At 49.9% G+C, this 23,600-nt stretch overlaps 1 protein-coding gene across 2 annotated transcripts in view; it reads right to left on the bottom strand.

Annotated features, from left to right (window-relative positions):
* Positions 1-23,359, bottom strand: part of ZFYVE27 (zinc finger FYVE-type containing 27) — a 76,541-nt gene extending 53,182 nt beyond the window's left edge. The window contains exons 1-12 of one of the 2 annotated variants that reach the window (XM_024734879.1): positions 23,189-23,359; positions 21,486-21,683; positions 17,938-18,008; positions 16,176-16,362; positions 13,587-13,682; positions 12,252-12,364; positions 11,371-11,516; positions 10,044-10,115; positions 7,899-8,043; positions 7,362-7,408; positions 6,944-7,025; positions 4,261-5,897 (exon numbers count right to left, since the gene is read on the bottom strand). In XM_024734879.1, the coding sequence (XP_024590647.1) occupies positions 5,833-5,897; positions 6,944-7,025; positions 7,362-7,408; positions 7,899-8,043; positions 10,044-10,115; positions 11,371-11,516; positions 12,252-12,364; positions 13,587-13,682; positions 16,176-16,362; positions 17,938-18,008; positions 21,486-21,682 (1,221 nt within the window). In that variant the 5' untranslated portion in view covers position 21,683; positions 23,189-23,359 and the 3' untranslated portion in view covers positions 4,261-5,832. Of the gene's footprint in view, positions 1-4,260; positions 5,898-6,943; positions 7,026-7,361; positions 7,409-7,898; positions 8,044-10,043; positions 10,116-11,370; positions 11,517-12,251; positions 12,365-13,586; positions 13,683-16,175; positions 16,363-17,937; positions 18,009-21,485; positions 21,684-23,188 lie in introns of those variants that run through there. The other variant, XM_024734880.1, reaches the window with a different exon arrangement.
* Positions 23,360-23,600: the final 241 nt, after the last annotated feature.

Genomic DNA, 23,600 nt, shown 5'->3' with positions numbered 1-23,600 from the left:
GGGCTTCCCCACTCAAGAGATCCGGAGGTGGGAGGTCCGTGTCCCAGGCTCATTCTGCCTTCCTGCTCTGCCAGTGGGTGGTGCCTCCTCCTCCCAACTTCTCAGCCACATTCCAGGGAGCAAGGCGGGAAAGGGCTAAGAGCAGAAGCGGCGCGTCAGCTGCCTCTGGCCCTTTTGATCAGGAAAACAGTAATTTCCCAACAAGTCCCACCTGGTAGATTTCCACTTCTCGCTCACCAGCCAAAACTAAGTCACATGGCCAGTCCAAGTTGCAAGGGAGCAGAGGAAGTGTTTCAGCTGGGTACAAAATGAGAGTTCTGATAGAGAACAGAAGGGTTTTGGGGTAGGCCCATGACACTCAGGATCAGGCGAGAAGAGGCCAGTTCTGGTTTCCAGTGCTGTGACTTAATGACCATGTGACATTGGGGACATTTCCCAGCTGGAAAACGAAGTGATCCTGTCTACTTCACAGGGCGGCTGAGTGTTAAGCAGGGAAATGTATGAAAAATACCTGGCAACAATGCCCAGCATTTAGAAGATGCTAATTAAATGGTAATTAGTATTTTTATTAACCAAAGGCCTTAACCTAGCACAGTGCCTGCACAAAATAAGTGCTTATTAAATTCCTAATTGATTTGTTAATCAACTAAGAAATGCTACTGGCAGGAAGGCAAGGAAAAGACAGGAACATCTTATCTAAAGGCCAGAACTGTTACTTCCAGAAGGGGGAGAGAATTCACATTTGTGGTTTTGCATCAGAAAATACATCCCCAGGTAGTATGTAGGGCAATAGAGAAAAGAAGACGTATAATACTATAGTAGCATTCAGTATATATCAAGCCCATTAATATATAAATATTCAAGCACTTGGGCATTTTAATTTAAGCCTCCTGAGGTAGGTACTATTATTATCCCCATTTTAATGGTGAGGAGACTGAGGTTCAGAAAGGTTAATGAACTCATTGAAGGACACACAGCTGTACTTAGTGGTGTGGTTAGGATTTGACCCCATGCTCTTAACCCCTGTACTACTGCCTGCAGGGGGCAAAGCTGAGGACAAGTGGGCAGGATCAGAGTACAAGCAGCCATGCGTCTGTTACCCTGCCTCACAGGAAGATTTCTGGGGACCCTGCTCAGATCTCACTCCAAGCACCCTGAGAGCAGCAGAAGAGCCATCCTTGAACCATGGCTTTTCTCCCGAATCCCAGGGCAGCCCACCCCTTCGCCCCTCCTCCTCTCTCAGCCCCATCAGCATCCAGCCTCTCGGGTCCCACAAAGGAAGCTCACATCCCACAACTGTTTAGTCGACTGTAATCCTGGCTAAAGTTCACTCCTTGGGAAATCCAACGTGGGGGGTGGTTGCTGCTGGAATGTGTGTGGCTGGGACCCAGTGTCCCAGCCCAGACAGCAGGCTCTGCTGGGGCCAAGGGAATCCAGAACCTCCAGCCCCCAGCTGTGCCAGAGAATGGAATGTGCTACTCTAGGGTGGTGCAACAGACCCAGCCAAGGAGATGGGGCAGTGCTGGGAGCTGGGGGAGCTCCTGCCACAAGGCTGCCTCTGTTCCCCTGGAGGCTGAGCCCACTTCACTAGGGCTGGTGGTGGGCAGGCCCTCCTGTTAACTCAATGGCTCAGAACCTCCTGGAGCTAGTGGGAACAAGGCAGAACAGAAGGGAGGTGACAGCCAGGACTGCTATGGTGACCAGTTTCTCTGAGGCATCCACAAGCACCTGTGGCACAGTTCACATTGCGGCTCCATGGCTTACTAGCTGTGTGACCTGGGGCAGGTTACTTAACCTCCCTAGGCCTCCACTTACTCATCGTGGAAATGGAGTTAATGGTAGAACTTAGCTTTGGGGACAGTCACGAGGTTTAAATGAGATGACACACTCAGCATACTGCCCAGTACAAGTGCTCAATAAACGTAGGTATTATGATCTTAGAGCCACCAGCTGCAGGATAGATGCTGGAGCCAGGGCCTCGAAGGTTCCATGGAGACAAAGGGATGAAAATGGCACTTCGTTTGGCTTCAGCTCTGAGAGCCAGGTGACCAGCGACCTCAAATCCCAAAGACCCCACAAACCACGGCCAGTTCAAGGTCTGCCAAGGCTCACTGGAGGCTGCTCCCCACCACTAGCAACCCATGAAAAGATGGCCAAAACCCTCAACCTATGCCAGGCCGTGGGAGCTGGCCATCCATCCAGGTCTGCCCAGCAGGTTCCAGGGCTGTCGCAGACCTGGCTACTGTCCCCTCACTTGGTCCCTGAGAACAAACTGGGAAGCATCTTTTAAACCAGGCATCCAATTCTACAACGGACAATCTGCTTTCCAGGCCATCCCACCTTTGGTCCTCTCCATGCTGTGGACCCCAGGCAGCGGGAAGGCACAATCCACTGCTAGTAAAATCCTCCATGGCTCCATTTTCCCAGTGGCACCTGCACTTTGAAGATGTCCATCACTGGCCTGCTCTGAGGCCCTCACACACACCTCAAGGGGACAAGGAGGTGGCTTTCCTTCTATGAGGCCACTGACCCCAAATGATGAAAACCATGTTTCTCACACTCTGAATCCCATGTCCTGAAAGCTACTTGTGCTATAGTCTGTATTTCACCATTAGACATTGTTTTCATTTTCCCAACACAAAATATTGACTCTGCTTTTTCAAACTATACTCTGGCCTCATTCTTTCCTGAAAATAATCTATGATTATTCTCTAGTTAAAAAAAAAATTGCTGTTCTAAGCCATGCAGGGCAGAGTTGTTTTGATATTCCTAAAGATGGCCAGAATGAGAGAAATGAGTTAGTGTTTATTGAGCATTTACTATGTGCCAGGCACCTCGCTTCCCACCTGGAGTGGACTATCTCATTTAATCCTCACAGCAGCCACACAAGATAGAGATCACTATCTACCCACTTTACAGATGAGGAAAGCAGCACAAAAAGGCTTGGGGGCAAGGCCCCTGCAGCAACTCCAGTGTGGCTGCAGCCAATGGTAGAACAGGGCCAAGTGTGGAGCCGGTCCATCGCAGCACCCGCCTCTACTGTCACCGGGATGCTCTCTAGCTAGTGCAGGCTGTTCCTGCTCTAAGGGAAGTCCCTTCTGGTTCCATCCTCCAATGCTGCGGGGAACCCGCATCTTCAAATGGGTATGGTGTGGCTTCCACAGTGAGGGGCTGGACTGGATTATCTCTGAGCATCCCTCCAACTGACCTACTGTGACACACGCCCTCCATGAGAAAAACTGCCTTCCTGGGCCTGTGCTACCACTGCTGTCCCCTTTTGCTCAAAAGCCCTACTTTCCACTCCTCCAGCATCTTTACTGTTCCTCTGGACTACCAGGCTACTGAGGTCGCTTTGGTACTTTTTTTTGCCACTTTGGTACTTTTTAAAGTGAACATGCTCTTCTGTAAAAACTGCTAGGACAAGGTTCTGGCTGCTTCCCTGTCTCTTGGGGCCCCCTGCTGGGGCTCCCCCGTACTAGGGGAAGTTCCCAGACCGAGGCCTCAGTGTGCTGCGAGGACCCCTCAGGCACCGCAGTCTGAGTTGTACGTGCATGGGGTCATGAGGATGTGACTGCAACCTGACCTCGACTCCAAGGCAGAGTCTCTCCACCCCCCTTTACTGCCTCAGGCCAAAGGTCTTGAAGACACTGCTTATATCCAGCTGTGGTCTGCAAAGTGCCATGCCAAGCCTCTTGCAGCCACTGCTTAACCTCCCTGGGCCTCAATTTCCTCCCCTGTAAAATGGGAAGAAAAAGTGCCTACCTCTTAGGGCCGTCTTGAGGATTAAATGAAATAATACGTGTAAAGCACGTATCACAGCGCCTGGCACCCAGTAAACACCCCCAAACCCTAGCTCCCAGGAAACTGCTTCTACTTCCCACCTCACAGCCAATCCTCTTTCCGGCTGGTTCTCAGCCTCCCCCAGGGCTGATCCTTTTCTGCTTTCTCAGAGGGATTAGCTACAATCTTTCCATTCTAAAGCCTGCATTGCTTAGTAGTTACCAAGTTCTGGTCCCCAGCCCAACCCCCAGCCCTCACAATGTGGTCACAAGTCAATCCAACAGGCATCTCGCCGAGGCCCTCCTGCGCAAGGCACAGCTTTCCTCCCCCAACCCCAGCTCACACCCCAACTTCAGCCTCCGCAGCCCCTCCGCCCCGTCTTGCAGACACAGCCCAGGCCTGCAAACTCGGCCAGTGCTGGGGGGGACCTGGCTCTCCAACCTCAGGGAGAGGGGGCATTCAAGGACCAGGACGAAAACATAGGAAGCTTGAGGCCTTTTTATTGACAATTCTCCATATACACAGACATCCTTTTAGTTCCTCTCCAGTGTAAAAAAAGCACAAGCACTTAACTCTCATATCTCCACAGGAGCCCAAGGAAAGGGGGACCCTTAACTCTCATATCTCCACAGGAGCCCAAGGAAGGGGGTCTACCAAAGCCCACCTGGCTCCCCAGGGACTTGCCCCACTTGGCCTGGAGAAGTCCCCTGGCTCCTAGACTGGCTGGCCTGGAGGGAAAGCTGGCCTAGGATGATCCTTGTCTCCCCAACCTGCCACCTTGTGTCCCTGCTTAGGGTATAGAAACGTCTCCGCCTCCCAGGGTTCTGAGTCCCAGGCAGCCCATGAGTTCAGGGAAGCATCCTAGGGTAGGAGAAGCCCCCGTCCTCTTTATCCCATTCCTTGTGCCACATGTTCCCGGGAACCATGCAATAAATAAATAAATACTTCAAAAAGGCAGGGAAGCTCCTGGGGAAGGAAGGGGTGCCTGAGCCTGCTCATGGCTTAGGGAGAGACACTGTGCCCCTAGAAGCCCAGAGTGAACGTGAAATTGTTGGAGAGGGGACAGGGACCCCAAGTGGCCTTATCCCATAACTGCTGTCCTGCTGGAGAACAGCCCTGGAATCTGAGACCCAGCCCAGCGAGATCCTACACTTCTCAGGCCCCCAAAGGTTGAGGGCTTCAGGACCTCTGCTCTGCTTCCTGGTCTCACACTCCATGGGACAAGGGGCCAGGGAGGGGAATTGTAGCTCTAGGCCAGAGAAGGGGTGCCCAAGGCTCTGAACACAGGAAGCAGGAGTGATCTGAGTGCCCAGCATCTACCGGGCAGAGCTGAAAAGACCAGAATAACATGTGGGCTGAGATTCTGTAAGTCAAGGTCCCTGCAAGGTGGGGCTGAGGCCCTCTGAGCTGCCAGGGTGCCCGTTTTGCTCTGCTTAACACTGAAGGATTCTGCCAGGCCCTCCTAGACACGTCCTCCTCTGGGGGAATTTGGGAACTTCAACCCTGTTTCTAGAAGTACTTTTGGTCTTGATAGCCCTCACCACACCCTCTGGTGGGGAAATGATGAGGTCCTGATGCCTGAAGGGACATTTGAACAGAACTGGGACACGTGCAAGCCCTTCTGCAGGCTCTCAAAGGGCAGGGGCTTGGCCCAATACCCAGCAGGGGAAGAATCTCTTTTCCCAATCTCTGACCTCCAGTCTTCTAGAATTCCCAGGCCTGCAGGGACACCCTGATCCCAGGTGAGACCAGGCCTGGCTCACTGCTGCCCTCTAACTTACATTCCCTGCCCAACCCTGAGTCCACTAACAGCCCAGAGCAGAGCAGGGCAAACACTCCAGTCCTTGTTTGAGAGCAACCACTACTGGCCATCCGTAGGAGTGGAGAACAGCTCCAGAACCCGGCTGGAGTCAGCGAGGGCAGGAAGGGGAAGCCTACCTAGCACTCAGGCCACATTTGCCCAGCATATGCCACATGGGGCTAAGGGTGGGGAGAGCGGGGTCTACTGCTGGCCCCAGGGATAGGCGCCCGCTTGGACCCTGGGCCCTCTTCTCACTTGCTCAAAGTCTGGTTACACGAGGCACACACAAACACAGTCTCTCTCTGGGCTTCAGGGGCTGAAAAGGAGGAAGAACTTGGTGAGATGCTTCCTCGTGCCCTCTGGCTCATGACCCCAAACACCAGAACCTCCTCCCCACTCCCCGAAGCCCCACACAGACCACCCATCGTCCAGCCTACAAGCTCGCTGTCCCAGCTCACCAGCCTGCCCTCAGAGAATTCTCTTTCCACAGGAACTGGGGACTTTGGGGGTGACCATACCAACAGCAGGCCTCACCCAGATGTTCTATGCATTAGAAATTATTTTAGCACCAAAAGAATACCTTTAAAAATGTTTTTTAAATAAAATACCAGAAGAAAATTTTCCAGAATGTTTTAACAGTGGTTATTATCTCTGGGTGGTAAGATTACAAGATTATTTTTCTCTTCCTTCTTCTTCTGTAATTCCCAAATCTTCTAGAATAAGCGTATGTTACTAGCATGACCAGAAGAATGAAAAAAGGACACTCCATTTAACATTGTAACATAGTGCAAAGCAGTATGTAATACATGCTCCCATTTTTTTTTAGAACATGCATATGTATTTATCCCGTGTGTGACGGCATTAATGACCGGGAAGGGTCCACGCCTAACAGTTCTCTCTGGGAGAGATTAGGAATGTTTTCCTTTCTTTGGCTTTTTGTTTTGTTTACAATGAGTAGGTATAGCTTTTATAGAAGGAAAAGAAATTTTTTTTTTTTTAGTTAAAAGCATTACCAAGGCCATGAGAAAGAATGAAATTCAGGAGGTGGTCTGCCAGGAGGAGGCGGGCCTGGCGCTGGGAGCCTTGGTGGTGCTGCTTGTGCTCTACTTTCTAACTTTACTGAGCGGTGGGAGGTAGTCCTTACTGCGCTTCACGATTCAGGTGCGTTTTATATATATATATACTCCTGTCCGCGCATCAAATGTTTTCGTTTTTCCTTCGTTAAAGGGAGATGGAGGAGATCCCGAGTTCCCTGGACCTCTCACTGACCCCTGGCTCCCTGCCCACACACAGCAGCCCCCAGAGGAGGTGGGAGGCAGGCGCGCCCTCCCGCTGCCCAGACCCCCAGCCTGCACCACTCACCTGTGGCCCCCATGGAGGACCTGGGAACCTTGAAGGAGCAGCACCGAGAGCAGAAGCTGTTTCCACAGTTACTGCAGTTCCGCTGCAGACAAGAGCCAGGGTCAGTCTTGGATCGCCTGCCCCCGGGCACCTGGAGCTCCTTTCCACCAGCTGGCCCCAGCCAGAGAACCTGGGACAACTATGGGAGTGGGGAGGTGCCCGAGCAGGGCAGGACTGAGACCAGATGGGACATCCCAAGAGAAGGCTGGTGAAGGCATGGGCACAGGGCAGGGCTCCGGAGACCCACTCATTTGAGCAAACCTCAGACCAGACCTCAGGCCCAATGTGGCCCAAGCAGTCAGACTTCATCTGTGACCTCGAGCTACTCCCCTACATCTCGTCCCAAGTCCCCAGCAAACACACCCTCGAGAAGACTTACCCTCTTCTTCAGCACTGAGAAGGTGGCCGAGCAGCCCGTACAGCTCCCTGAGAAACAGAGGCAGCAGCTCAGCTTTGACCCAGCCCAGGCCTTGCAACTCTCGTCTTCTCCTGACTCTTCTAAATGGGGACACTCAGGGCACCAGCCCAGCCCAGACTCCTTGGCTGGGAGCAGAGTGCAAAGTCCAGATCCAGAGCCAGAAGGAGGGATTCAAACTAAGAAGGAAAAACCGACTCCACACTCAGTTCCCTGCCATTATGCTCCACTGCCCACCACAGCTCTGCCTGCCTCAAGGACCACACCTCTCTGCAGTCCCGGAGTGGCGCTTCTGGAACTGAATTCCTCATCTTCCCTCAAGATTTAATAAGGACAGAGACACAAGAAGGAACCCATGTTCCCTCCCTCTCAGTCCCTCTGTGCATGTGCTACCTCCCCAGGGTCCTATGGACACAGCTTTACTCCTTGCTCTCCTCGTAACCCAGCACCTCTGGCCCCACGGCCGGGGCGCCCCCCAGCCAGCCCTCCCCTGAGCCGTACCGAAGTTGTTGGTCGGGTACCGCTTGCGGAGCCTCTCCGTGAGCCTCGACACCTTGTTGCGCAGCACCTCGTTCTTGCTCAGGAACCCGTTGTCCTGCAGGGCCAGCTCATCCTCTGCCGGGCACGGGGCCCCCTCGTCATCCTCCTGTGGGAAAAGCTGCTTCCAGTTCTGCCCACCTTGTGGCAGGGCTCCGGGATCTGTGTGCATGGCGGACCCCGAGAGGCGTGGCAACCACCGGCTCGGCCACCCTTCCCCCGCATCCCGCCAGCCCCTGCCCACCTCACCAAGGCTGCTACTTACCAGCACCACCAAGTGGGTCTCCTGCCTCCCAAGGTGCAGGGGAGAAGGAGAGAAAACAGAGAGAAGATAGCAAGAAGGAAGCTGCTGGGAGGGGGGCCCCCAAAGGAAAGGAAGCACGTAAGTGCTATGCTGAGTTTGTCTGAGCACGTCCCAAAGGGTGATGTTAACAGAGGCCCCTGTAAAAGGACCCCAACATCAAATAAGCTTGGGGGAAGCTGTGTATTACTGTTTTTCAAACTGGGTGAAATTAATTTGGTCGTTATCTTAACAGAACAGAATTGAACAGGAAAGAAAATATCCCTTACAATGTATTTTTCAGGAAACTCATTTTATTTAAGTTTTTCATATTTCACAGACATAAGTGTGAACTGGGTCAAGATGTAAAATGTGTTCCTTACTCTAGGTCATGAACAAACCTGCTTGAAAGCCCCTGCTATATATATTCCCTACCACCACCACCAAGACTCAGAGTCCACAGCTGCTTCAAGTCTTAGAGAAATCTTAGCAGTTGAAAATGTAAATGCCCACATGGACGAGGCTAATAGTTAAGCGGGCTGGGTGTAAATCATAGGCCTGGTGAAAACTCACAAAACCTCCATTTCTTGTATCCCCCACTTTACAAAGAGACATAAAGAGAAGTGATTTCCTACTATAAGAAAAGCCATAGGGCTTCCCTGGTGTCACAGTGGTTGGGAGTCCGCCTGCCAACGCAGGGGACACGGGTTCGAGCCCTGGTCTGGGAGGATCCCACGTGCCGCGGAGCAACTGAGCCCGTGCACCACAACTACTGAGCCTGCGCTCTGGAACCCATGAGACACAACTACTGAGCCCACGTGCCGCAACTGCTGGGGGCCGTGCACCTAGAGGCCATGCTCCGCAACGGGAGAGGCCACCACAGTGAGAGGTCCATGCACCGCAGTGAGAGGTCCATGCACCGCGGTGAGGAACGGTCCCCACTTGCCTCGGCTGGAGAGGGCCCACGCACAGTGGCGAGGACCCAATACAACCAAAAAAAAAAAAAAAAGAATAAATAAAATAAAATTTAAAAATATATATTTAAAAAAAAAAGAAACGCCATAGTGCAAACGTGACAATAAATGGCAACTGCCACTAGGACTCGGTGACCGGGGACAACAGGAAGTGGTGAGGACTATGTGACTTCTCTAAAGGAGACAGTCACTCCTCGGCTACATTGACTGCTACAGACTCAGGGCTCCCAGAGCTTCCGAAATTTTAGAAAAACTGAAAACCTAGAGTTTCCACCGCCATCTCTCCATTTTTAAATATTGGCTCAAAAAATTATTTTAAAGCTTCTCATGCCAAATAAAACACTTCTGCAAACTATGAGTGTGAGCCACTGTCCTATAACCAGGAAGACTGTCTAACTCTCTGACTTAGCACTTGGCCATGCAACTGCTTTCTCCAATGTCCCATCCTCACCCGTCAAAGGGACATCTTACAGACCTCATCCTTCAGAAGAGCAGGCAGAGACCCCAGCAGTGCCCTCCTCCACATCTGCCTTCCCCACATCTAAGGCACCAAGCCCACAGTCTCCAGCCAAGGCAGTAAATGACCCACCTCCCCCAGCAGTGCATTTTCCAGAGTCTTCCAGAGCCATCCCTGCCCTGGGCACCCAGGACAGATGCTTAGGTCAGCAAAAGGATGGGTGGAGGTTCAGTGGCACCCTTTGAACCAGTGAGTTTTAGCTCAGAGCAAGTTTCAGCTTCTCACTTGGACATAAGAAAACTTTAAAGACCCAGACTTGGAATGTGAGAAGCTACATGGCTCCAGGACCACCCAACTTCTGACCTGGTCAGCTGAGGGTGCCGGGGAAGGCCACCCACCTCAATTGCATCTTTAAACTCCTCGTCAGGCTCGGCCTCCTCAGCCTCCTCCACACTGCCTGGCGTGAGGTCCTGGGGAGAGAGACTCTATTACAGTCAGAGAGATGGCAGCCCTGCCCCAAAGGTAGAGGCCACCTCCCCGGAGCCAGCATCCAGATTTCTCAAAACAATGGTTCAAGGGACTCCCCTGATGGCATACTGGTTAAGAATCCACCTGCCAATGCAGGGCTGCAACTACTGAGCCTGCGCTCTAGAGCCCGCGAGCCACAACTACTGAGCCTGCGCGCCTAGAGCCCATGCTCTGCAACGAGAAGCTACCGCAATGAGAAGCCTGCGCACCGCAACGAAGAGTAGCCCCCGCTCACCGCAAGTAGAGAAAGCCTGCGCACAGCAACGAAGACCCAACACAGCCAAAAATTTAAAAATAAAAAAAATTATTTAAAAAAAAAAAAGAAGGACTTCCCTGGTGGGACAGTGGTTAGGAATCCGCCTGCCAATTCAGGGAACACGGGTTCAAGCCCTGGTCCGGGAAGATCCCACATGCTGCAGAGCAACTGAGCCCATGTGCCACAACTGCTGAGCCTGCACTCTAGAGCCCATGCACCATAACTACTGAGCCTGCGTGCCACAACTCCTGCAGCCCGCATGCCTGGAGCCTGTGCTTTGCAAGAAAGAGAAGCCACCGCAATGAGAAGCCCGCGCACCGCAACAGAGAGTTGCTCGCCACAACTAGAGAAAGCCTGCGCACAGCATCAAAGACCCAACACAACCAAAAAATTAACTAATTTTTAAAAAAAAGAAAAGAAAAACAACGGTTCACGCCTCAGAGGAAATGGCACAACTGCCAGAAAGGAAGAAGTCAGGGGAAAGAGAGCAGTCTGTAACCTAGCAGGACAGGGAGATGGGACCAAGGCCACAAAAGGACGCACAGTGGCTGGAGAGCACTGTGGTTGAGAGCACAGGCTCTAGAACCACAGGGCATGGATCTGAGACGTGGGCCCACTGCCCCTGGACAACCACTCTGTGCCTCAGCCTTCTCTTCTACAAAGGAGAATAATCTCATTCTCAGAAATAACCTACACCTCCTGGGGTTAACGTCTATAAAGTACTTGGAACAGCAGAGTAAACACTCGATAAAGCACAGCGTAGCTCTTGTTACTAGTTAACTATAGTCATTACCATTAAGCACTTCAGAGGAGATGGGCCTGGGAGGGAGCAGGAACTACAGAGGCCAGCCCAGGAGTTATTTGGTATGAACAAGCTGGTAATAGAGAGGCTGGGCAGCCCACCCGCAGCAGGCTCTGCCCGGGTGGTTAGGGGCACTCACCTCTGTGGGCGTGGGCGCAGGTGCAGGTGTGCAGTCCGGCAGAGCGCCCTTCCCCCCGGCATCCGACGGTGGCGGGCTCTCAAAGGCACTCTCTTCCTGCTTGGGGTTCATCCGCCGCTGCAGAGATGCCCTATACTCAGACACCACTACCCAGAGCAAGGAGAACAGGGTGGGAGGCAGAATCAGGATGGAATGAGCAGTGCTCTGGGGGTACCCACTACTGCAGCCAGCTGGCCGCCTCCTCCAGCACCCCCTCTCGGCAGCAGGAAACAGTCGCCCTCCTAACTCTGAACAAGTCACCTAACCCAAGCCTCACAAACAAGACAGATGTACCAATACCTACCCCATGAGATTGTTAAAGAGAGATTAAATGTAGTAAGTGCCTGATAAATCATGGCTTCTATAATTAATTTCCAACCACAGGGAGGAAAACAAGTATAGCAATCACCCCAACACATGTACAGGCCCAGGCTTCTACGGCTCAAGGCCTCTCCAGACTGTTTCGGTGCTTTAGAAGCCAGACGGCAGACAGGTACTCTGGGATCACAGAGATGAGGCAGCAATTCCTGGGGGGGCTGCATCCTGGGAGGTGGATGGCAACACTGGGAAAACATCCCTCCCTCATCTCCCAGAAGCCACCATATCATGTGAGCAGTGATTCATCTGTCTGGGGAAGGGAAAGGGACCCCTAGTAGCAGCCTCCCCTGTATCCCACTGAACATCTGAGAGGCAGAGCCCACCACTCTCCAAGGGAGGACCCTAGTGTGGTGCTGCCCCCTTGTGGAAGGCACAGCAAACAGATGATCAGCCGTAGAGATAAAGGGGAATCTAACCAGCCCTCAGAGCCGGGTCCCATCTCTGTCAGGCTCTCCAGGGCTTACCTCGGAAGAACTCCACATTTCCCAGAAAGAGTGTGCTGTTTAAAAGGGCAAGGACCCAGCACAGCGGCAGCAGATACAGTATGCAAACCGTGCCCAGAAGAGCCCCATAGAACCTGGATCGACAGAGAGGAACCACAGGATCAGAAATTCGTAAGATCAGAAGGAAACTGGTTTAGGGCACACCCACATGGGGGTCTGGGCAACAAACAGCTATGGGAACAGTTAATAAGCTGACAAGATCTGCTAAGCAAACAACTGGAAAGTAAAGGGAGGAGGAAGGATTTACAACCACCAACAGGTCACAACTGACATGGGCGGGGCCGCCTAAACTGGTCCAACACACCTCTCTCCTCAGGATCTAGACTCTGAAGTCTAGAATAAGACAGACTTGGATCTGAATCCCGCTCTGCCACTTCTTGCTGTGTGACCTTATGCAAGTCCCTTGGCTCTCTGAGTGTTACTTCCTTCACATGTAAAATGAGGACTAAGTCTTCCCTGGCGGTCCAGTGGTTGAGAATACGTGCTTCAAACGCAGGAGGCGTGGGTTCGATTTCTGGTTGGGAAACTAAGATCCCCCACGTGCAGTGGTGCGGCCCAAAAAAATGAGGACTGAAATAGCACCTTCCTCATAGGGCTACTACCAAGAGTGAGACAGTACCATGGAAAGCCCTGAGCACAGTGCCTGGCACCAGGGGAAGGCTAAACAAGTATTAGTTGTCATTATTATTCATATACAAAGAGCCTTAAAAACATTCATTTCATTTGATTCAATAGTTCCATCCTAGTATTCCAAGAAAAAAAAAATTTCGAAAGATTAAAGCTATACCCATAAAAATGTGCACTACAGGGTTAGTAATAAAAAGTAGAAACTGACTAAACATATCACAGAATGGTTCCAGAAATTACAGTATAATCACCATCTATATTAATGTTGTATTACAAGTAATTCCAAAAGCTATGTAGCAACATGGAAAACCAGTTATATGATAACAATAAGTGAAAAAAAAAGGGTTCTCACATACACTATGAGCTATAGAGAGCATTTGCATGTGACAAACTCTACAAGGCAATCCAAACATGAGACTGGCTGCTATATCAGGGTGGGAGATTCCATGGTGAGTTATTTTTCTATTATTAAAATATTATGACCACACCTAAAAGAAGGTGTCTGAACAAAAGCAGCACATTCAAGCCCACAAGCCTACGTACAGGTCTGCACACAAGAGCCTAGTGGGCTCTTTTCCCCTGAGCTAGGGCAACAGGAGCCCTCTCGAGGCAGCTGGCTTTGCCTGGGGTCCCCAGGGCAGCGGTGGTGGGAGCGGGACGGGCACTCACTGTGAGGACACGGTGGGGTTCTCCCAGTGCAGCACGCGGTAGACGGCTTCACAAGTGCAGCACAGGCGGCTCAGGAAGGCCTCCAGCTGGATCAAGCTGCAGACACAACATAGGGGGCTTGTGCAAGCTATACGCCCTGCCTCACCCAGAGGGATCAGAGAGTTTGGGGAAACTTCGTACACTTCAGCCCCCTTTTTTGAACCCTTGCCAAGGTTCCTGCTTTGGTCTCTTCCTAGATGTTGATGTTGGGCTGGCTACTTAACTTTTCCAAGGATGCAGTTTTCCTCTATAATAGGAGGAGCAGGGTACCCACCTCCCAGATGCACTGGAGCTGTGAGGATAAATGGCAGGATGTAGAGCAATGTGTCTCCACCTGGGAGGTAAGGTAGACTGACATGAAGAGTTTTTTTAAATGGATGCCCCCCAAAAGCAAAGAGCACATGCTTGTGAAATGAGAACCCAGATCTTGGTTTCTGAAGCGCTCTTCGGAGAAATGGCTGATTCTAGAACAGGGCAGGGAATGTGCAAGATGAATGTGAACATTCTGTTGTACCACAGAATAAGGAAGCACTCAAAAATGATGGGGACACATTGAAAGAACACAGGGGCCAGTTCAAAAGAGCTCCATTGACAAATCTAGGACTGAGATCAAAATTAACAATGACAATAATAAATTATAACCCATTGAATAAAATTTAAAATTCCTACGTTCATATTGATAATAAGGAAAAGCTCTTTCTTATAGAATGTCAGGTAATAATGACAATTAGAAAATCACCTTTGCAACCATCATAGTAATAAATTGATGAAAGTAAGACCTATCAATGGATTTCGATGTAGTGGGTGTATATTTGATGAGGAACAAGATATTTACAAAGTCTCAAAGTATCCCCCCTCAGATTACTAACTCCAGAGGGTAAAATGAATGGTCACTTTACAGTGGAGAAACCTGCACCAAGGTGACCAAAGTTAGTATCTCCCATAACAGACAGTGACATCATGTACCTCTTGATATGATACAATGACAATGTCACTTGTCACATTCCTGCCAAAAATGCAGAACCTGAATCTAATCATGAGGAACCAAACTACCACAAATGCAGAGAAATTCTACAAAATAATAAACATGTTCTATTTTAAAATGTCAAGTCATGAGAAACAAAGACCAAGGAACTATTCCAGTTCATAGGAGACTAAAGAGACATAAAAACTAAATGTCATGCACGAGTCTGGATTGGAGCCTAGATCAGGAGAAATTTATATAAAAGACCTTATTAATACAAATGGCAAAATTTGATCATGAACAATTATTAGACAATAGTACTAATGCTACTGTTATCAATGTTAAGTTTCCTAATTTTGATTACAGGACTTTGGAAATAGAAGAGAATATCCTTGTTCTTAGAAAATGCATGCTGAAGTATTTGGGGTAAATAGGCAAGATGTTTGTAACTTACTTTCAAATCGTTCAGAAAGAAAAAAAATAATGTCTTAGTGTAGAGAGATAGATGAAGCCAACGTGGCAAAATGTTAATAATTGTTCTATCCGGGTAAAGGGCATGTGGGAGTTCTTTGTACTATTCTTGGAAATCTTCTGTAAGTTTAAAATCATTTCAAAGTGAAAAGGTTTTCTGAAAAACTGCAGATACCCAGGCCCCACTCCAGATAACTGACTCAGGATTTCTGGGGTGGGGCCCAGCCCTCCACTGGTTTATAAGTTTCCTTTGGAGCTCCACAGAGGCCCTTGCTGCCCAGGGAGGGATGAGAACCCCCGCTGTATTTGAAGAGAGCCACTGAAGTTGTTACGGTTAATGTTATCCAACAGTCTTAAGGTGCTTCCTCAGAAGTACCAGCTCTGTCACATTTAGAGAAGTTCCTCCACAGCACAGTGATGATGACTTCCTGGGCACCAGACACTCATTCAATTGTCACAACCGCCTATGAGGTAAGCCTATAATTATCCCATTTAACAGATGAGGAACCTGAGTAACTTGCCCAATGTCACAGCGATTAAATGGCAGAACTGAGATTTGAACCCAGGCAGTGGCTCGTGTGTGTGTGTGCGTGTGTGTGTGTGTGTGTGTGTGCGCGCGCGCGCGTTCAGTCAAGACCCTAAACTGTGAAATCAGCTAGATCTGGATTCCCATCCCAGCTTGGTCAATTGCCTTTTTCCTCATCCATAAATGGAGGACAATCATAGTAGCTACCTCCCAGAACTGTTAAAAAGATGAAAGGAGGGGCTTCCCTGGTGGCGCAGTGGTTGAGAGTCCGCCTGCCAATGCAGGGGACACAGGTGCATGCCCCAGTCCAGGAGGATCCCACATGCCACGGAGCTGCTAGGCCCGTGAGCCATGGCGGCTGAGCCTGTGTGTCTGGAGCCTGTGCTCCACAACGGGAGAGGCCACAACAGTGAGAGGCCCATGTGCCGCAAAAAAAAAAAAAAAAAAAAAGAAAATAAAAAAAAAAAAAAAAAGATGAAATAACATCCACGGTTTGCCCACTACAATGTCTGGTGCCCAGCAAGCACTCAGTGTGGTGGCAGCTGGTACTGTCACGGCCCCTCACCTCCCTGGCCCCTTCCATACTCACAAGCTCTTCACCTCAGCTACGGCCTCAGGGCGAGACAGGCGAACTCTCTGAAGGTCCTCCTGCCTCACGCTATGATACTTCCTCCGCATCAGCTCAGACTCGGGCAGCCGTGCCCGGCAGACTTCCTGAAGGTAGCCCAGCAGGGCGGGCACTGAAATCATCAGGGCACCCACTGAGTACCATGCACCTATGGGAGCAAAAACACTGCAGATAAGCAGAGAGCAGGACCAGGAGCCTCCGCCCACCCACATGTCCAAGTGCTCGCTCCCTCACCTGCTCCAGGTCTCTGCCCAAAAGACCTCCCCCAACCACCCAGTATGAAACAGAACCCCCGCCCCCCGCCACGGCCTCCAGCCCCTTAACCCAGCTTTAGTTTTCCTCATAGAACTTATCACCGCATGGCAGATTACACATACAGTCGTTGGCTCCTCTGTGAATGTAGGCTCCTAAGAGCTGGGACTTTCCCCCATCTGGTCACTGCTGTAGCCCCAGACCCTTTTTTTAAAATATTAAAAATCACTACACTAGCACACAGCACACAGCAGGTGGCTCGTGCCTGGAGTCTGGCCGCTGGGAGCTCCCGATGACTGACAGTCTGATCTTTGGGCCACTAGGGCAGATTGGAAGCCTTCCTTTGGAGTTTAGGATACCACAGACCACTGTGGATCGAGCAATGGTGAGGCTAAAAGAAAATCCAAAGAAGGAACTTCTTCCATGTTAACATGGTACCCTCCAAAGCAAGCTAACAGAGCACTGGGCACTGAGTAAATGCTTGTTAAACATCTGTCATCTGAACTGATTTACTTTGGAAATATATTTAGAAAAATCTAACAGCCTGGGAAGGATATCTGAGTTTCAATCAGACAAAGAAGAGTCCTACTAAGACATAGAAGATGAGGTTTTATGTGAAACGGGTTTATTTTCAACCCATTGAAACCACAGGAGGCAAAGGAGACACTAGAGAAATGTGAATTCAATAGAACAAACGCATGAAGAAAGGACTCAGCTCCTCAGAACATTCTGCCCCAGGCCCTTCACTCATTTCCCTTGAGGGGTTTGGCTTTTTCTGCAGCCATCTGCCAGTTCCGAATAAAAGGGCTGGGTCCCAGCATACCTTGTCATAAAAGGTCCCCAGGAGACAGCACTACCCAGGACCCCACCAGCTACCCACCCATCCACACATCAACCTCAAAGGCTTCATGCCACAGACCCCTCACCACTGGTGACTGCCCAGCAGCCCCGGCCAGGCTCACTTGCTGAGCCAGAGAAAATCAACAGATGTGGCAAAAATCCCTGATCAGCTCACCTTCCTAGTACCTTCACCCCATGTCATGTCCCCAAATGACCCCAGAAACCAAAATGGGAAAAGGTTAATACATCAGCATTCAGTCCAGAAGGAAATAATAATAACAGCTATAATGTACTGACTGCTTATTCTGTGTCAGGAACTGTGTTAAGTGTTATACATAGATTACCTCATTCCTCACAACGACCCTCTGAGGAAAGCACTGTTACTATCCTCCCTTCAGAGATGAGGAAAATTAGGCCTTAATGGACAGGTTAAAGAACTTCCAAGGTCACACCAGTGGCCCGGCCAGGATTCTAGCCCAGGGTGGGTCTCTCAGGAGCCTGTGTTCTGATATCGAGCAGACACAGAGGGAGGCCAACTCCATGGCGACACAGGCGGCTCCCTCACACGGGCCGCTTCTCAGAATTCCTCCCCACATTCATTCACAAAAAACCCCTGGCCCCTGGTTCTTACCCTCATTCAAGGTGAGGAACAAGATGTTGAGGCCCAGGCAGGTCAGCAAGGAACACAATGGTGTCTGCCACCTACAACACAGAGAGTCCTGGTCACTGAAGACAGCTGCCCCTCCAGCCAGGAAGGGGAGACGGGCACACAGGCGGGTCTTCAAAACCAGGAGGAAGAGGAGGCCCTGGAGCTCGGAGGATCAGGGAGAAATGAAAAGTGGGTCTCTCACTTGGACAGGCGACCGGGAGAGGAGCTGAGGCCACACCTTAGGCCCCGGGGTGAGAAAGGGCATCCTCTCAGAACCAGAAGACCTGTAGAACCTTTTCCCAGGAGGAGGAAGCATTTATGAAATTATCTGTTAATGTTATAACCCTGTTTAACCTGTGTTTTGTAAGGCTCTATTCTCTTTAAGAGGTGCCGAGGACATTCTTCTTTAAGAGTTTTCCTTTATTCTTTGTATTTACTGAGACAGAGCTGATATGTAACGTATTCTTTTTTTTACAGTTTTGTAAGAACACATGCTTCCTGCACAAGACTCATCTAATGTGGAAACTGAGAGAACAAAATGTAAAGGATTTCTTTGACCTTATTTGCGACGTTCTCTTATTTCTGTGATTTTGAGAGTTTGTTTTAAACATACATTAATTCCAAAGGAAAGAAAATAATAAAGGTTTCATTTCAACATATAAAAAATGAAGACAAAACCAGGGTTGGCATTCCCTCAGCAAACACACCCAAAGTGAACTGGAACTTTTAGAAGCAAACACAGACCCAGCTCCCACCACCACCAAATGCCAAGCAGAAGCCCCCAAAGACGGAGGAAAGAAAATCAGAGACAGGTTGCTGAGGACGAGCAACGGTGCTGGCTTAGTCCTTGATAAAGGACATTTAACAGGGTAAAGGGAGCACAGACGTAATCACGAAGCCACTGACACCTATATTCTAAAGAGCAGTGTCAGTGGATATAAGGTGGGCCCTCAGAGGAGAGAGTCAAATAGAAAAATCAACAGGTAAGTTGCAATGTATTCAGAACTTCAATGCATTTTCTTTTGCTCTAACTGGGATATTTCACAGTTACTAAATGAGGTTAACTAATTTTGGGGTGCTTTTTTTTTAAACAAGAGTTATGAGTAAGGGAGTGAAATGACCTCTCTCTGCCTTTGTCTTAAAATTCCATACACTCCAACTACACCACCCTAATTAGGCCTCAGACCCATCTAGTGGCTGCTACCAGGGTAAAAGCAAATTAAGTCAGGTGTAAGGCCAATCCCATCTCAGAAATAAAAATAGCACACAGCCACTGAGATCGCTTTCATTTTAAAGCGCCTCTCTCTCTCTCTTTTTTTTTAAAGATCTGTTTGTTTATTTTTTGGCCATGCCACGTGGCATGTGGGATCTTAGTTCCCCAACCAGGGATCGAACCTGTGCCTCCTACAGTAGAAGTACAGAGTCCTAACCACTGGACCGCGAGGGAATTCCCAGCCTCTCCCATTCTATCTGTCTTTACCGACACTTTGGTCATGGAGACCCACCTACCGGAGTAGCTGATCCCAGAAGAGAGAAGTCTTTTAAAAATCTACTGTAGCTCCAGGCTTCAGACCTCATAGAAGCTCAAGATTAGATCCCTCTGCAAAGTCAAATCCTCTTTACTAAGAAAAGAACAACCAAACACACAAACTAATCTGACAGCCACTTTCACAGACCAGCGCTCCATCTCCCAGCGGCTCGGAGACCATAAGCTCCTGGGGGCTTCTGAGTCCCGAGGCTCCTCCTCCATCCAGCTTAGCCAATCCCACCACATCCTCAGATTTCTAATTTCATTAAATGAAAAAATCCTAATACATTAGCGCCAAGAAGCACTAAGAGACCAGTGCTGGAAAAGGAGAAGGGCAGGATATATTTAACTTTTGTGCTTTGCCACGAAAAGGCAAAACACACATACATACATACACACGTATATACATACACACATGTTTGCATGCACAGGTGCATGCGCGCGCGTGTACACACACACAGTAGAAAACGCCAGAGAGCACAGCCCCGTGCTTTCCAGAGCCCACACACTCCCCTAAGGAAGACCACAATTCATTTCAGCTAGTTGGTCATGGTGGGATTACAAAGCGAGCCCCTCCTTACACCATCTCCCTACTCCTTACACCAACAGTATAGTCATCTAAAAGTAGAGAACATTGCTCTGGAACACTGACCAGCTCATCTCTAGGGATAATGCCATAAATTAAAGGGGTTCTGGGGTGAACAAGAAAAACTCAGGGCATTGGTCAGAGTTAAAAATAAACCTCCCACTATTTCCAGAATGAGGTAAGAAAAAATACTCCAGAGCACCCTGAGAGGTTAACCCAACCCGACCCGCCCTTGTCTCCTACCTGCGTCTCTCAGGCATCTGAGACGGTTGAAGGCCTTTAAAAGAATCTGACAAAAACTAGAAGCTTCTCCCTAGAAATACACACATGTGTGCCCACACAACTTTACATGCAGGTTCAGGAGATTCACTGACCCCGAGAGCCCCACCCACAGGCTGTAGATGAAGAACATCTGCTCTTTAGGACAAGCTGGTTTTATGTGACTTCCATAACAATGCAGTATTAGGAACACATAACCTTTGCACAAAAAATAAACAAAAAAATTTTTTTTTTTACTCAAATCTAATCCAACCTTTAAATTTAACTTCCAGTCTGCACCAGGAAGAAGCGGCAACCAGACAAAACTAGGTAGGAAATTCTCCAGCAAGTCAGTGTCGTGAAAGAGACCATTTAGTGAAAGAGACCATTTAATTCAGAAAGACCTAAGAGACATAACCACACAGAATGCGTGGTGCTGGATCGGAGCCTGATTTGACCAAAACAATGGTAAATGACATTCTTGGCACAACTGAGAAAATCTGAATATGAACTGGGTATAGGGCGACATCAAGGAATCATTGTTAATTGTGTTAGGTATGATGTTACCTTATTTTTTTAAAAAGAGTCATTATTATTTAGAGACAAACTAAATAATGTGTTTAGGGAGCAGAGTGGTATGTATCTATAATTTTAAATACTTTAGCATAAGAAATAAAGTGAGCTGAAAGGAGAAAAAAGAAAATTACCAAGGATGAAAATCAAAGCAGAACAGGAACAAAAACTTTTGAGAGCCATAATCCTAAAGGATTAGTGAAAATAGTGTCTGTTTATTCATAGTTATTTGCATCTTAATTTTAATATGAATTATGCTAATGTTGGGAGAGAAGGGAAAAAAGCCTGCTCTGGATATAAAAGGCCCAATGGTCAAGGCTAGCTAGCAGTCCTGAGGTATGAGCTTATTCAGCCACAAAGAAGAAACCCTGGTGAAAGGCCAGATGGTTCCCAGTGCCTGCCTCTCCTGGGTTGGGCCTGAGACACAGGGTCTAGAATAAGCCCAGAGGCCCAAAGGACCTCCCAGAACTGCTCTTCACCAGCGCAGAAAGGATAACCCAGCCACTGCCTGAGTGGCCAGCGCAACTACAAAGCAGGAAGGCAGAAGGCCCAGCAGGTTAGAGCAACCCTAAATAAAATCTGTACCTGAGCAAATACCGGACACCATCACCTGCATCCTTCAGAGGTTCCAGGTAGATCTCCAGCCTCTTGTAGGACAGAACCAAGTTGAAAAGATCAAACGCCGGGGACTTGGCAGGAGCAGTTGGAGACTCCAGGGGAGCCTCGGGGACCATGCTGGGGCTCACCTCTGGCCCACACCCCTCTCGCTCTGAGGTCTGCATCCTGTAACCATAAGAATTCCTGACACTTGCATTGCACTTCCAATGCCCAACACACTTTTACTTGCATTATTTCATGTGGTGCCATAATAAACCTATGAGGTAGGCAGGGCTACAGGTGGAAAGCCTATTTCACAGAGGAAGACACATTCAGCAAGGTGAAGTGAATGACCCAGATAGAGCTGACCCTTGAACAACATGGGTTTGAACTTCACGGTTCCACTTTTATGCAGATTTTTTCCAACAGTAAATACTACAGTTCTACACCATCTGCAGTCGGTTGAATCCTCGGATGCCCAACGGCGGATACGGAGGAACTGCGTGGAGGGAGGGCATACTGTAAGTCATACTCCAATGTTTGACTTCACAGAGGGTCAGCGCTCCTAACCCCTGCGTTGTTCAAGGGTCAACTGTATAAAATCCTGCTCTTCTGACTCTCCATCTAATGTTCTTTTCCCCACAGACCCATCAAGAGTATAAACCATAAAGACCAAGCACACATGGTTGCTGGTGAGAGGCAGCCTGGGGTCTCAAGTGAAACGATGTCTTGAAATATTTTTCTCCCACTCTTTACTTAGTTAATTTCTACTCATCACTCAGGTATCGGCTTAAACACCACTCCCTTGCTCTGAGAAGTCTTTGCCAACAACTCCAGTCTGGACTGGGAGACCCTCCCCAATGCTCCCAAAGGATCATGTACTCAGTACCCTAACAGCATTTATCACACCAAAGCAAAACTCCCTTCTTTCTTGCCAGTCTGCCCCTCTTAACTTTGAGTTCCAGCAGGTCAAAGACTACGTCTTCCATTCACCACTGTTTCCGCACACAATGGGAATGTAATAAATGCTCGCTGAGTGAGTGAATTAATTGCCCACCCTCCAGGACCCCAGAGCTTTCTTCCGCCCTGCTGCATGCTCTAAGCTTTCCCTCTCCCTTCTGTTCCCAACAATCTCCTGAACCATCTCTGCCCATTACCCGCCCCTTTTTCCCCTTGAACCCTACGGGGCAGTCATCACCTTCCATAAAACCCCATTCCCTTTTCTCTTCTCTGATGGGGACAGCCACAGAACTCTCACCGTCTCTCCTAATTTCAAAGTCCGACCCAAACGCTAAGCAGTAAACAAGGAGGTAGACCCTTGGCCCACAGCAACAAAAGCCAGTTCCAGGCAAGGGGCTGCGATCTGGGACGACGTGGGGAGGAGGGTGTTTGAAGGGGAGGGTAACAAAGGGGCCACCAGGAACCCGAGACCCCCTCAGGAGGAGCTAGGACGAAAGGACCCAAGGCGGGCGCGAGGTAAGAGCCCAGGAAAGGGTGAAGGAGGTCTGCGCCGGCAGAGGCCGGTCCATCACCCCTGCAGCCCAGGGAGCCGGACGGGGCCCTGAGACCCAAACCACATAAGACCACACCCAAGGTCGCTGGGCCAGCAGGTGGCGGCCCCCGCGGCGTTCTGGCGCCCAACTCCGCACAGTCGGCGGACACACCAGAGTGGGGTGGGGGTGGCACCTCACCTAAGCGGTCGCTGCGACGGTGGGGAAGATGCGGGGACGGCCAGGAGGCACTGATAGGGCCACTGGACCCTAGCGTGTTTCCTCAGGCCCGCCCCACCACGACGCGCCTCTTCCCAAGGCCTCTCTGAAGTCGCAGTACTGAGAACCTCCGCCGCCTTCCCCGCCGCCGCTTCCGGGACGCGATTGCTCGGCGGCGGCGTGCCCTTGACGTCATCGCTCCCGCCCCGCCTCCCGCCCGCCTCCCGGGTTTAGCTCCGCCCGCTCTAGGACAGGTGAGCGCCCTCGTCCGCACTACGCCTGCGCGCCTTTTCTTCCTCAGCCAGGATCCTGGGCTCAGCTGTAGTCCTACCCGACGGCGGTTCGCTAAACCCTGGGAGTTTAGGGAACCCCACCCCTCGCTGTCCCCGCGTCG

This window comes from Neophocaena asiaeorientalis, unplaced genomic scaffold, assembly GCF_003031525.2.
Source record: "Neophocaena asiaeorientalis asiaeorientalis breed wild unplaced genomic scaffold, Neophocaena_asiaeorientalis_V1.1 scaffold240, whole genome shotgun sequence".
In the NCBI taxonomy this organism is placed as follows: domain Eukaryota; kingdom Metazoa; phylum Chordata; class Mammalia; order Artiodactyla; family Phocoenidae; genus Neophocaena; species Neophocaena asiaeorientalis.
Note: the sequence above shows the minus strand (reverse complement) of the source record. Positions and strands in the feature narration are given on the sequence as shown.